Raw genomic sequence first — 14999 nt, forward strand, 5'->3', positions numbered from 1 at the left:
TTAAAACTGTCCTGAGCTTGTTTATTGGCCTGGAATTAAGTGCTTGCTTTTTAGCTTGTCTCTGGCGGGAGTCACCAGTGGGAATGTATTTAATAATCAGCCGTGTTTTCAGTATGTTGTGAGTGGGTCCCTAAGCTCAGTAAGTGACAGCAGCACAGAGCATGTGCAGTGAATCAGCAGAAAAGACGATGGGGAGCTACTGGGGCATCTTTGGAGACACAGATCTTTACTGCTTGCCACACTGGGCGTTTTGCGGAGATTGGCGAGGCGATTAGTTGCCAGGCGACCAAATCTCCCCAAAACGTCCAGTGTGGTCTTACCCTTAGGACTGTGGTTGCCTTGGGCTGGTACAGAAACCTAAAATACTAAAATTTGGATGGGGGGGAGGAGGTTTGGGGGGGGGAGGTATGAGAGGAACATTAGGGGAGAGATGAGGATGATAGCTATATATACTTGGTATCCAGAAATAAAATTTTATTTGATATAACTCATTCAGACTTTTTTTTTTTTTTTTCCCTTGTATGGCCCAATAAACCTCCAATGTTTGCTAGGGACCCAACCTCCCAAATTGGCATTGATACTGTCTAGCAGGCTAAATGTACTCTATCCATTAGTAGCTCAATCCTCATCCTTACAGGAGAAGGAAAGGTTAAAATTGATGTAAGATTTATCAGAAAGGTCTATATAAATACACCAGTAACCCATCAAAGTAATGCTGCTCTGAGTCCTCTGTCAAAAGAAACATCACATTTCTTTCCTTCTATTGTGTACTCATGGGCTTCTGTATCAGACTTCCTGTTTTCAGCTTAAACCTCCAGGGCTAGGGCTTGAGCATGCTCAGTTTGCTCCTCCCCTCTCTGCTGTAATCTGAGCCCAGAGCTATGAGTGAGCAGAGAGACACTCAGGCAGGAAGCGATATCACAGCAAGCTAATATGGCAGCTGCTATCCTAAACAAACAGACGGTGTCTAGAGCCGTTTACTTACATATGGTAAAGCATTCTAAAGAATAAAAATGGCATTCTAGCTTGCATTGTTGTATGTAATCTAGTGGCAAACTGCCTCTGTAGCTTTCCTTCTCCTTTAAAGTCCAAATTTTGCTTTTTAAGATACAATAGCTTGATTGCCAAACCTCTTTACTTATTTTTTTCAGGATTCTTTGAGGTCTGGCATAGTGCTGAGAGACTGGCAAATTGCTAAAAGGATCTTGTTCTCAGCCTCAAAACTATAGGCCAGTTAGTCTGACGTCAGTGGTAGGAAAGATTTTCGAAGGGTTAAAAAAAAGATAAGATATTGGACTTCAAATTACAATTTGAGTGTGTGCCAGCATGGTTTTATGTGTAATAGATCTTGACTAACTTAATTTTTTTCTTTTTATGAGAAGGTAAGCAGGAACCTCGGTTCTGTAATGGCAGTGGATGTGATTTACTTAGACTTTGCTAAAGCATTTGATACAGTGCCACACAAAAGGTTACTGGTTAAATTAAGGATGATACTAAATTGTGCAGAACTATAGGTTCCATGCAGGGTGCTGCCACTTTGCATAGTGATTTGTCTAAGTTGGAAAACTGGGCAGCAAACTGGAAAATGAGGTTCAATGTTGATAAATGCAGGTTATGCAAATAATATAAATGCAAGTTATACACTAAATGGCAGTGTGTTGGGAGTTTCCTTAAATGAGAAGGATCTAGGGGTCTTTGTAGATAACACGTTGTCTAATTCTGGGCAGTGTCATTCTGTGGCTACTAAAGCAAATAAAGCCTCTATCAAAGGCTATTGTGATACTAAGCTCTAGTTAGTATAGATATGGGTATATAGAATTTATGTGAAAGTAGGGAGGGGTGTGTGTATAGATGCTGGGTTTTCATTTGGACTTGATGGACTTTGTCTTTTTCAACCTTATAACTATGTAATAGCAGACTCGATGACTTGAGGCCTCCTGTATTTTCTCTCCAGTATCTCTTCTTGATCTCCTACATACATACATACATACATACATACATACATACATACATACATACATACATACATACATACATACATACATACATACATACATACATACATAGTGAGAGGATGGTCACAGACATATGAATGTTTGACATGGTTCACACCCCCCACCATCCAATCCCAAAGGTAACGCTCAATCTGTCTACAGGCGCTGGATGACCCAATGGTATGAGGCTTTCTAGAGTTGGTGGTCACTGGACTCTGTTCGTGGCTCCCACGTTGGCTTTAGGGCAGGGTTGTCCAGCTTGGTGTAATAACCTCTATGGGGCATACAAATGGCTTGAGGAGGCAGGTCAAGAGCTTTCCAGATAAAAAGCCTCGCTCATCACTGTCCAGCAGAGATTCTAAAACCTTTCCCTGAGCCACATGCCCTTAGTGACTCTGATGCACAGAAGTGGCGTCAGCTGTCAGAGTTCAATAAATGGGTTTTTTTGTGAATGCTGGTGGCTTTTAGGGCCCAAACAAGCACCTACAGCCACTGGAGAATCTGCTCATCCACAAATAACTAAAGAAAAGATTTACGTGAAGTGCAAATTTATTAAAATGGTATAAAGCTCATACAGTAAATATCCCACAGCTGGAGCTGGACCTCCCCACCCCGTTCCCCTTACCACCATGCTAGACACGGAGCACCCTGAGCCCGGCCGCTCATATTGTTGAGGGATTTAGCTCAGCAGTTGCTGGAGCCCCACAGGGTGTCTAAGGTGTGACCTTGTTATATTGGCCCCAAAACTGCCTGAAAGTAACGATGGCTCCAACACAATCAATTCCTTCAGCAACAGTTGCTGACTCAATAAGAACCTGCTGCTCTCATCTTTATTGGGGTTGTCCGGTCTGACGCCCACAAACCATTGGACTAAATCCCCCGACACCAGCACTAGGCTCAGAATGATGGACATTAAAGGCTGGACCATCAGTTGGGTACAAGCAAAAACAGTCTAAAATAGAAAACACTTGGGGGCAGATTTATCAAGGGTCGAAGTGAAAATTCAAAGTAAAAAATTCAGATTTTGAGCTATTTTTGTGTACTTACAATATCGAAATTTATCATGTACTGTCTCTTTAAAAATTAGACTTTGGCCATTCGCCATCGAAAACCTGCCCAATTGCCGTTTTAGCCTATGGGGGACCTCCTAGAACCGATTTGGAGTCAATTGGCGGACTTTGAAAATTCAAAGTTTGTCTGAAAAAACGTTGAGTTGAATATGGCGTTATTTCGATTCAAACGAATACGTCCTATTCATCCTCAGAAAAGAACTTCGAATTTTCTATTAAATTTCGGTTGGTCTTTTTTTGTTCGAATTTCGATGTTATGGCAGTTCAAAAAAACTTCCATTACTAGAAATTCAACCCTTGATAAATCTGCCCCTTAATATTGTGTGATGCTCTATAAATTATGTTTGCAGACCTACAACTCCCAGGTTCCCCGGTGGTGCGAGCAGCCGGTAGCCCTGTCACTGTCCTAGAACGCTGAATACTAAACCGGAAAGCAAAGGAATTCCACTTCCACCATTGGGGCAATAAGCATCACTGTTATTTCATCTCTTCCTCCTTTTTATACAGAGCGCCCCCTACAGGCAAGTATTTCAGATCCTTATATATAAATATTCATTTGTATAAATAGAGTATAGTGGTGATTTAATATATTTATGGTTCCTCGGCCAACTTGCTGCCCCTCCTTCTATAGAAAGGCAAACGCTTCTCCATGTTGTGACGGAGCCGGCCGAGATTAATGGTCACAACTACAGGTAAGGGGCAGCGGTGAACTTGTGCTTTCGGACGACTGATACTGCAGCAAGAACTGCAGCCCTAGGACAGAGATGGGCAGTCTAACACCACCCTGCAGATGACATTGAAATACAACGGAGTTTAAAGGTTAAGAAAACCTTTAAAATAAGTGAATATGAAATTGACGAGGGTGTGATTCTAAGCACTTTTGTAATTTAACATTCATTATTTATTTTCTTTTTATTCCAAGCTATTAAGGGATACATGAACTGTTACAACAGCACCACCTGCTCGTCATTTTCCCACCAGTCTGGTGGAAGGGAGGGGGGTGATATCACTCCAACTTGCAGTACAGCAGTAAAGAGAGACTGACGTTTATCAGAGCACAAGTCAAGTGACTGGGGGCAGCTGGGAAACTGACAATATGTCTAGCCCCATGTCAGATTTCAAAATTGAATAAAAAAAATAAAAAAATCTGTTTGCTCTTTTGAGAAATGGATTTCAGTGCAGAATTCTGCTGGAGCAGCACTATTAGCGGATGTGTTTTGATAAAAAACATGTTTTCCCATGACAGTATCCCTTTAATATCTTGGAATAAAAAGAAAATAAATAATGAATCTAATTACAAAGTGCTTAGAATAACCCACATTGATTATACATCCACTTATTTTACAGGTTTACTTATCCTTTAAAGTGGGAGTTGAAGCTTAAAGTCATCTGGAGCACCAAGCCTGCCCTATTATAACGCCCGACTCATCCTATCCCAGCAAAGAGCGCCACCTAGTGTAAGAATGTGTTACACACCACCTCTCAATATAAAACCACACGCAGTAGCAGTGAGCGCCAATGCCGTTTGGAGGGTTGGACAATATATAAAATATTTCCCCACTAAGGTGCAGACGCCTTCATGATGAGACCCGACCACTGACCAGAGGTGCCATTTAACTTCCCACGGGTCGAGAACTGGTCACGAGCGTGGGATCATCTTCTTTGGGCACTAGAACAACTTGGTATAAAGTCTTGTGGATGGCGGGACGGATCTAGGCTGGCGGTTTGCGGAAAGCGCCCCAGGCGTGGAAGCAGCGCGTGAAGGCGTGAGGCTCGTTACCTTTGCGGACCAGGCGCAGTTTGCGCGGATGCTCAGTGTCCTTGGCTCTCATGTGCTGAATATAAACCTGGGGAGAAGGAAGAGAATTGCAGCTGTGTAATCAAATAAAGTACTCGGGGGGTACCCTGCCCACACCCCTTGATGATGATGTTGATAAATATGCCCCTCGCGTAGGACTGAGCAGTGTGCCACCTCCTGGACAGTTGCAGAATTGCGCACTGGAACTTGTTAAAATGACGAGCATTTCTTACATGTAAACTGGATCAATCCAAATCATCAGGCAGCACCTAAGGCTCAGGGTCCATGGGAGCAAACATACCTGACAGGCCTTTAAACTCAGCTTGATCTCCACCTGACTGGTCTGTGTTCCCACCCACATGTAAACCTGGAAAAGAGAAGCAACGACATCTCAAAGCGCAAGTCGGGATTGAGCCCAAATATCAAACTGAATGTCCTTCAGCCTTAACCCACCCCTCCTCCCCTGGCAAAGTATGGGCCCCCTCCCCCACACTGAGGCAGAACCACAGGCCTGATTGAGGGTTTCAGGGCACAGTCTATGCACCATAAATATTGGATGAGTCCGTTTTTTCACATTTTATTTTACCTCCCTGCCATTGTCCAGCAACATAATGTCATCATCCGCGAGGTCGTCCTGACAGAAGTCTGAGCACTTCTCCGACACCGAGAAATAGCCCTTCTCATTGGAACACCTGGGGGGAAACAAGATGGGAGGATCAATGGCAGAGGCCGCATGTCGGACACATTGTTATTAGGCTGGAACCAGGCGAGGAGGCAATAGGCCGGCTGTTTCTAGAACTCGCCCACGGAGCCTTTGTCGGGATGTCCGATTAATCATGAGTCTTAAAGGGGGAGTTTAATACAAGGTGTAACGTTTGCTACACATCTAGTAACCCATAACAACCAATCAGCCGCTAGTTATTGGTTAACTGTTAGAAAGTAGGGATGCACCAAATCCAGGATTCGGCCATTTTCAGCAGGATTCGTATTCGGCCAAATCCTTCTGCCCGGCCGAACCAAAACCGAATCCTAATGTGAATATGCAAATTAGGGGCAGGAAGGGAAATCGCATGACTGTCACAAAACAAGGAAGTAAATGTTTTCCCCTTCCCACCCCTAATTTGCATATGCAAATTAGGAATCTGTTCAGTATTCAGCCCAAATCTATCATGAAGGATGCAGGGGTTCGGCCGAATCCAAAATGGTGCATCCCTATTAGAAAGCAAATATCTGGTTGCTATGGGTTACTAGACCCAATCAAACGGTGTTATTCTTTTTATATTACCCCGTAAAAAGGTATCTAGAAGATGGCACAAACAAGCACCTACCTGAAGAGACGGGAATACTTCATGTATTCTGCATCCTCATCATAGGGTTTCTGGCCTCCTATGCCGACCCAGAAAAAATTCTCTGGTTCTTCCCCTTCATTTATCACCTACAAACAGAAATAAAGAAGAAGAAAAAATGATGATAGAAAGATCCAAAGCATCAGAATCCAGCACTGGAGGCCCATTAATCCAGTGGGAGTGGGAGTGGGGACTATGGAGTATAGAAAATCTCTATCTCCAATGGTTGGCTCCATGAACAGGGAGTGATGTTAAACATGGGAGTACTGCCTCGGGTTGAAGATAATTGGCCAATAGCAGGCACATGATTGCCCATCAAGAGGATCTGGACGAATAGGGACGTAGCACAGAGGAAGGAATTTTCTACAATTGAAGTGTGCCGTCTCCTAGTGGTGTAAGCTATAAACAAAGTCTTGTTACTGATACCCCAAAATCACAGCATTCACAGTGTATAAGGAGTATTTTCCACCCTCGTCAGGAGTTACTTTACTCTGTGAGTAGAGCCCTATTTGATTGGCCGCAAACCCTGATGTTCAAACATCCATATGATGCAAAGCGATGTCTGCTTTCTGTTTATAACACAACAGAAGAAGGTAGAGGTCAGAAAGCTGAGACAATGGAAACTTTGGCAAAGCTGAACCTGCAGGCTGAGCCAGTAAAAACCTAAAGGAACAGTTTGGCGTAAAAAATAAAAACTGGGAATATAGATAGACTTTGTAAAATAAAAAATATTTCTATTAGTGTTAGTTAGGCAAAAATGTAATGTATAAAGGCTGGAGTGACTGGATGTCTAACATAATTGCCAGAACACTACTTCCTGCTTTTCAGCTCTCTAACTCTGAGTTAGTCAGTGACTGTAAGGGGAGCCACATGGGACATAACTGTTCAGTGAGTTTGTAATTGATCCTCAGCATTCAGCTCAGATTCAAAAAGCAACAGTTATGTCCAATGTGGTCTCCTTCAAGTCACGGATTGGTTACTGCCTGGTAACCAATCAGTGGAAATCAAGAGAGCTGAAAAGCAGGAAGTAGTGTTCTGGCAATTATGTTACACATCCAGTCACTCCAGCCTTTAGTAGGGATGTACCGAATCCAGGATTCGGTTCGGGATTCGGGCGAATCCTTCTGCCTGGCCGAACCAAATTGGCATATGCAAATTAGGATTCGGATTAGGTTTGGTATTCAGCCGAATCTTTCGCCAAAGATTCGGGGGTTCAGCCGAATCCAAAACAGTGGATTCGGTGCATCCCTAGCCTTTTATACATTACATTTTTGGCTAACTAACTATATTGCACAGCCGATCTATTTACCCAGTTTTTATTTTTATACTAAACTGTTCCTTTAAAACCAAAAGTAAAGACGTTGCAGTGCCAACAGTTGGTGGAAGGAGTAAGAGGTTAACAGGACCAGAACCCTCTCGTTCCAACCTGTTTGCTGTAGGTGTCATCAAACATGTGATTCATGATGTCTTCAGAGAGTTTGGCTTCGTCGGGATCTGCGGCTCTGCCCACCCACGTGTACACGATTCCTTGGTTATCGATGCTCTCGAAGGGCACCTGGAAGATAGAACAGTGATGGGGTTTATGCATTACAGCCACATAGAACAACACACATATGGGTAGTTCTAATATAAAAATGGACAACCAATGGACTTCCAAGGGACTTGAATGGTCAGCTACGTTCTTCATAGACTGCTGTGTATGACATCATCACCTTGATCAAGTATGTCATAGAAACATGTCGTACTGTATATTTCGCCAGCGCTACATCGCGGTACACAGCAGGGATGAACTGTATATGTGAAAGCCAAAATGTAGAACAAGAGAGGACGGACTCACCTTGAGGATGAAGCAGAACTCAGAATTGAGCAGGCTGCAGTCTGTATTAATCTGGATGCACCTAGAGAGAGAGAGAGAGAGGAGAGAGAGAGGGATGAGCAGCTTCAGACTAAGCACAATACAGAGCAGTGATTGGAATATTTCTCAGTCCTACCTGGTGCACAGAGCACTCCCATTGGTGCGCACTTGGTACAGGCTTGGCTGAAGCCCCACGTCCTTTGTTTTCCTCTTCCCCTTGTGGATAATAAACTTCCTCTTAAAGTGTGAGAGGAACTTTGCATTTTCCTGCTGCTGGGTCATCCTGACCACCTAGAAAATGAAAAGTCGGTCTGTTTGTATGTACAGGGCATTTGGGCTCTCCCACTGTATACAGAATAAAATATACAGCAGTCAACAGTAACACCAAAAAAAATTAAAGTGTTTTAAAGGAGACATATAAGATAAATGAAAAAACCCTAAGTGTGTAGGCAATTATGAGTAATATATGGTGTTGCTTTTACATGGTGCTAAAAATTAATATTATCTTTACAAATAGCCCCTTTATTGGAGCTCCCTATAGATGTTCTCTGGTCCCTGTCAGTGTTTTAAATGAGGGGTGGGCGGTCCCTGCCAGAAGCACAGTAGGAGGGGGACAGCCAATCACAGCCCTGCAGTCACACCAGCACAGACAGGCTTCAGTTCCCTATCAGGTCCTGCTAGCTGCTGATTGGTTCCTGTCCTACAGTACAGTGAGCTGAGAGCCGCCGGCTCCCCTGCACAGCCTGGGAATTCAGGGAACAGGAAGTGGAAGAGAAGGGAGGGATTATTAGGGTTTTTGCAGAAATATTCAATAAATCAGCCCTAAACATTACTTTTTAAAGCACAATATCTAAATAAGTATAATGCACAGGTACATTTTTATTTTTTACACAATGTCTCCTTTAAAGTAATGACAATATCATAATAACACAGTGGCCCCAACAATACATGACACAGTGACACCACAGCACCCAAATCACAACAGGGACGAGTGAGCTGGAACTCAGAATTCAATGGGACATACCTCCAGCTTTCCTGGGAACAAGCTTTCAAACTTCTTCTGAAGGCTGAATGTGAAAGTCAACCAGCCCATATTGGAGGCCTCTCTGCCCTGCCAGAAATACACCACACACTGGAAATCTTCTTCTGGCTGCTTGTCTTCCTCATCCTCCTCGTCTTCGTCCTCTTCTCCATCTTGGTGGATTTTCCTCTTCTTGCTGTGCTGCTTCTCCTCTTCATCCTGCTCTATCGGAACCCAATACCTGCAAGTGCCACAATATCAGTACTGCACCTCTGCACAAGACCACATTAGTGATAGGTTGGATACAAGGAAAGACAAGGTGACCAGTCTTAACCAATCACATTCTTCCTTTAAGGGGTATGCACCCCAAATCTTGCTCTGCTCTGCCTAGCCTTCAGGCTGCTCCAGGCACCCCTGGGATGATGGGGGGGGGGGCAGCTCCACAGATTGGGAATTGCTCATCTACATAAAAGATCATAGTCTTATATGGGAAAAGATCACAGCTTAATGTCCACAAAGCAGGTCTGGACTGGCATTTCATATACAGAGACCCAAACAACCCCCCCACCAGCCCAATAAATAGTGACTTACAGCAGCCCCTCATTTGCCAGAATCTACAGATTGCCAGTCTGGGCCACTAATGCAACACCTAAACATCTAGATGCCTAGTTCTGCTAGTAACCGCTACACATGTAACTCATCCTGCCCACCAATTAGATGAGTTACCTGCACAAGAACACATAGCAGTCCTGGGTGTTAAAGTGCCCAAACTCTTCTTCGGGCAGACGGGCAAATTTCTTCCCTTCCAGTACAAAGCCTTCCATTCCATCCAGATCTTCGTTCCACTCCTCCGTCAGCTGCTCTGCCTGTAACATTCCCATGGTAAGTTTTGCTTCACTTTGGGGCAACGACTAAGAGCTAGAGATTCTGTTCCTTATCATAGAATGTACGCTCGTATCTATTTTTATAGCATCAAATTCAGGAACTTGTTATACAGTAAGTCCCAAAGACAATTCTCACCTCAGAAATCGGCATTGGAGGCTGCCGGGGAAGGAAGAGCGCGGTTAGATCGGCCTTCATCTGGTCCTTTTCCACGTCTTTCTTTACCTTGCCTGACAGGCCCTCTTTCTGTACCACACTCTCAGCATTCCTCGTGTAGTCAACCTTCAGAACATCATCCCAATTCCTAAACTTGGACTTGAACACCTGGTTAAAAAATAGGGACACAGATCAGCTGAGCGCAGCTACAAAGATGCAAACGTTTCATGTGAGGTGCAAACAACCCAAGGGTACCCCCACATTTAGTGACCCAAAACTCTATATCACATATATTGAGTATATTATGCATACCCGATATATGTGATAAGCAAATAGAGAAGTTCTCCCTACAAAGAATAATAGTGGGTCGCAGGGCAGCACAGGGCTCATCACCTGGCACTCGGTTCCCTCAAGGTTCCGGATCACTATGGCGTGTTTGGGTCTGTGAAGCATACTGCACAGCTCTTGTCCCAGCTTCAGAGCTGCCGCCCGGACCAGTCGAGAAGATTTTCTGCCGATCCAGATGAAGAGATCAGAGTGGCAATCGAGGATGTAAACGCTATTTGTCTCCAGCAGGGTGTGCAGCTGCAAGGCAGAAAGTAGATCCACGGTATGATATGGAGGAGTGTTATTCAACTTTAATATACAGGACAAGGAGGGTTAAAGGTCTCACCAGCCTCATCTCTGGTATCAAGTCGATCTTGGGCCTCTTCTTGTGCTCCACAGAAATCTTGTAATTGATCTGAGGCAACTCCAGGTAGCCCAGGCCAAGGCCAACCTAGGGGGAAAGCTGTAGTTTAGGAGACAAACCAAGGGGAGCAGATACAAGGCAAACATCCCCCACACACACATCACAGCCTGGATCTTTGTACCTTGTAGAGTTTGGGACGTGGCGGTTGGAAGTCGTCAGGAACACAGGGTTTGATCTCATCGGGCTGCCCGCCCAGCAACTCCCAGAAGTCAGCCGTCTCCATGTCTTGGGTGAGCAGTATGATCTCTGCCTTCCCCTTTCGCTCATTCTTATTGATCTTCTCAGCAAACAGCCTGAAGGAGACAGAAAGGGAGTGAGAGGTCGACCATTGCATAAGGTTAGAGCAAGGAGCGTCCATACTTTACTAATATGAGATCTACTTTTAGTGATGTTGTACCATTATGATCTACATCCATAATATCACTGTTAGCAGTCTGTTCCATGGGAAATATTACTTAAATATTCATTAATAAGAAAATGTATATTGTTATATTTAACAAACAACTATTTCTTATGTATCCTTAGAATAAATATCTGAATGAAAAGCATGAAATAGGAGGGTGATATAGACAAGCTGTTTCTTGACAGTTTCTTGAGATCTACTGATCACCAGCTAAAGGTCTTCTGGTAGACTCTGATCTACCTTTCAGGCACCCCTGGGTTAGAGGCATTTAGGGGAACTATGTAGACAAGAATAGGGGATCAGGGCATCTAGACCTCTTACATGTAAATGCAGGCCTCAAGATCCCCCTGTATAGCTGCATGCAAGCATCCAGGGCCCTCACAGTCTGCTATACTTTAAAGTGCATTTAGACCCTCCAATCACAGCAGAGTATTTATACAAGCTGTTGTGTTAGATCTAGAGATCTGCATGTGCAGTGGTATACACAAGTGCCCCCTTTATAGAACCCATAAAAATCAGCCCTCCGCTCTCACTCATATAAAAGGCTAGTGTGAGCGCTGTAAGTGCAGGAACCCTCCACCCCCTGCGTTACTTCTCTGTGCCGCTCCTTACCTGGCCTTGGTAGTGTTACTCAGAGTGGCCTGAGATCCTCTCCAGATGAAGATTTCCATGCCGTGGTCCAGCAGGTGCACAAACCTGGAGGAGAAGGACAGAGTAAGGCCATGCTTGGTGCTTAACACTTACAATTAGCTCTGGGTTATAATGGGCTGCAGGTACAAACCGAGGGTCCAAGGAGGAGGATTTTAAAGGCATCGGCTCCAGGCGGATATTCTTCTTGCCGTAAATTCTGTACAGCCTGAAAGAAGAGAGGGAAAGGAAGATTTATGTATTATTCATCGTTAAATCCTTTTCTCTCTAGTCGGAAGGGGGACACAGGAACTATGGGGTAAAGGGCTCCTCCCACCAGGAGGTAGGACACTGCAATGATGTCAGAATTGTGACTCCTCCTTCTCTCCTTAACCCCTTGCATGTTGCCCGACAGGCTCAGTTGCTTACAAAGAACTCAAACAGAAACGGTGAACTGGAAACATAACAATTCCACAAGAATGGCTGAACTGTGAACAGAATGGAGTTCCGGGAGAGAAGTCCTGTGTCCCCCTTCCGACTAGAGAGAAAAGGATTTAACGGTGAGTACATAAATCTTCCTTTCTCTTACGTTGGAGGGGGAAACACGAACTATGGGGACATACCAAAGACGTGTGTCTGCAGGGCAAGCTCTTGCAAGAGTTTAACTGCGGTGGTGCAAGGTTTTGGGGCTTGACAAAGGGGCGGAGCCCTGAAACGTTGCACCACCGCAGTAAAACTCTTGCAAGGGCTTGCCCTGCAGACACAAGTCTCGTGTGGTTATTTTCTATGCAGTTCACTGGGAGGTTGCCGTATCCTCCAATCACTGTGCACCGAGCAAACCCGAATATTTACACAACGGGTGTGCGAGTGTCCTCTTCAATTGACATACCAAAGCTGCCCCAAACCAAGGGAGGGAGGAACTCATTTGGAAACTACCGCTTGGAGGATTTTTCGGGCCTACTGCCGCCTTTGCGGAAAGGTAAGTGTTCAGTTGGTAACATTTTGTGAAGGTATGTAAGGAGCCCAAGTGGCCACCCTGCAGACCTGATCAGCAGATGCCAATTGGCGGTGAGCCCAGGAGGCTCCCAATGCTCTGGTAGAGTGGGGACGTAGCGGAATGGAAGGCGTCTCTTTTGCGCCAGGCAGGACTGCCTAATTGGGCCTGAGGGGATGACGAACAAGGTGTCAGTCTCTCTCAAGGGTTTTGTGCGAGTAACATAGGTCCTTGGCGCTAAAAATACATCAAGTTTCTGCAATTTGGCCTCCTTTTCATTCTGTGGATGGTTGCAGAATGATGGAAGAATGATTTCTGAATTTATGTGGAATGAGGAGACCACCTTAGGAAGAAATCCAGGAGCAGTGCGGAGGATAGCTCTGTCTTCCTGGAAGATGAGAAGAGGCGGTGAGCAGGACAGTGCCCCAATTTCGGATATGCGTCTAATGGAGGAAATTTCTACTAGGAAAATCATCTTCCACGTGAGTGCCGGAAGATCCAGTGAGTCCATTGGCTCAAATGGGGCTTCTAGAAGTGCATTGAGCACTAAGTTCAAGTCCCAGGGAGGAACGGGTTGTCGGAAGGGGGTTGCCAGTCGGGAAACCCCCTGTAGAAAAGTACGCACATCCTCTTGTAGAGCAAGTCTTTGTTGGAAAAGAATGGAGAGTGCCGATACTTGGGACTTTAGGGATCCTAGCCGGAGTCCCTTGGTTAGACCGGAATGTAGAAATTTGAGGAATGTTATATTCTCTGAAATCAATGTCGTGCTCTGAACACCATGACCAGTAGCAATTCCAGGTTCCGCGATAGATTTTTGAGGTAGTAGGTTTTCGAGCCCTTATCATGGTCTGTATGACTTGATGTGAAACCCCTTTTTCTTTTAGGATAGAGGCTTCAAGGGCCATCCCATTAATGCAAAGAGCTTGGGATTCCTGTGCCGAAGTGGACCCTGACTCAGAAGATCGCCTCTGAGAGGTAGCATGACTGGTGGTTCCAGGGAGAGAGCTAGTAGGTCTGAATACCATGACCTCCTGGGCCAGCACGGTGCGATTACTATGACCTTGCCTTCTCTGCAAATTTTCTTGAGTACCCGAGAAAGCATGGGAAGAGGAGGGAAGACGTAAGCCAGCTGGAATTGCCATGGCATCTATTCCCGCTGCTAGTGGGTCTCGGCATCGTGAGAAGAAACTGGGAACCTTGCAGTTTTGCCTGGTGGCCATCAAGTCGACTTGAGGTTTTCCCCACTTGTCTACCAGCAGTTGAAAGGCTTCATGGTGGAGTTCCCATTCTCCGGGATCTACTCAGTGTCTGCTTAGGAAGTCCACCTCCACGTTTAACACCCCCGGGATGTGAATCGTGGAATCTTCTGCCCAGGCTAGAATGGGGGTTACCTCTCTGTTTGCTGCCTTATTTCTTGTTTCTCCCTGCCGATTGATATAGGCCACGGCGGTGGCATTGTCTGTCTGTATGCGCACCGGCAGGTGTTTGAGAAGGTCATGCCACCTGTGAAGGGCTAGTCGAATTGCTCCGATTTCTAATAGGTTGATCGGGAGTAGTGCTTCTTCTGCCGACAATGTTCCTTGCACTGATCTTCCTTGGAATGTTGCCCCCCAGCTGTGTAGGCTGGCATTTGTCGTTACGATCTTCCATTCTGGTTCGGCAAACACACGACCCTGGCCTGCTTGTGTAGACTTACCTGTAGTCTATATCCTTAAGGTGCCCGAAGGTACTGTGCAGAGGGGAGGTCACGCAAAGGGGGCTTACGCAGTGAGTACAGACAAGCTGTTGACTCAGGTCTTACCCCTGTTGCCAGTGCTGTATATTGGCCCAAGTTAAGTCCTTGCATAGGGCCTCTCTAGAGGCCAGTCCTGAACCTCCTGTGATGAGGACACGGAAAAAACTGAGCCTGTCAGGCAACATGCAAGGGGTAAATGAGAGAGGGCGGAGTCACAATTCTGACATCACAGCAGTGTCCTACCTCCTGGTGGGAGGAGCCCTTTACCCCATAGTTCCTGTGTCCCCCCTCCGACGTAAGAGAAACACCAGAGTGATACCTGCAGGAAACAAGCTGCTGATAACATTGGATAGTCCTGCACCTCTTA

At 45.3% G+C, this 14999-nt stretch overlaps 1 protein-coding gene across 1 annotated transcript in view; it reads right to left on the reverse strand.

The window, feature by feature from the left end:
- Positions 1 to 4137: 4137 nt before the first annotated feature.
- Positions 4138 to 14999, reverse strand: part of flii.L (FLII actin remodeling protein L homeolog) — a 28414-nt gene continuing 17552 nt past the window's right edge. The window contains exons 16-30 of the mRNA XM_018236617.2: positions 12058 to 12132; positions 11889 to 11972; positions 10995 to 11166; positions 10796 to 10900; positions 10516 to 10707; positions 10105 to 10290; positions 9811 to 9950; positions 9088 to 9325; positions 8200 to 8354; positions 8046 to 8106; positions 7635 to 7763; positions 6191 to 6297; positions 5449 to 5554; positions 5164 to 5229; positions 4138 to 4911 (exon numbers count right to left, since the gene is read on the reverse strand). Of these exons, the coding sequence (XP_018092106.1) occupies positions 4777 to 4911; positions 5164 to 5229; positions 5449 to 5554; positions 6191 to 6297; positions 7635 to 7763; positions 8046 to 8106; positions 8200 to 8354; positions 9088 to 9325; positions 9811 to 9950; positions 10105 to 10290; positions 10516 to 10707; positions 10796 to 10900; positions 10995 to 11166; positions 11889 to 11972; positions 12058 to 12132 (1951 nt within the window). The 3' untranslated portion in view covers positions 4138 to 4776. The remainder of the gene's footprint in view (positions 4912 to 5163; positions 5230 to 5448; positions 5555 to 6190; positions 6298 to 7634; positions 7764 to 8045; positions 8107 to 8199; positions 8355 to 9087; positions 9326 to 9810; positions 9951 to 10104; positions 10291 to 10515; positions 10708 to 10795; positions 10901 to 10994; positions 11167 to 11888; positions 11973 to 12057; positions 12133 to 14999) is intronic.

The sequence above is a fragment of the Xenopus laevis genome, chromosome 9_10L, assembly GCF_017654675.1.
Source record: "Xenopus laevis strain J_2021 chromosome 9_10L, Xenopus_laevis_v10.1, whole genome shotgun sequence".
Classification (NCBI taxonomy): domain Eukaryota; kingdom Metazoa; phylum Chordata; class Amphibia; order Anura; family Pipidae; genus Xenopus; species Xenopus laevis.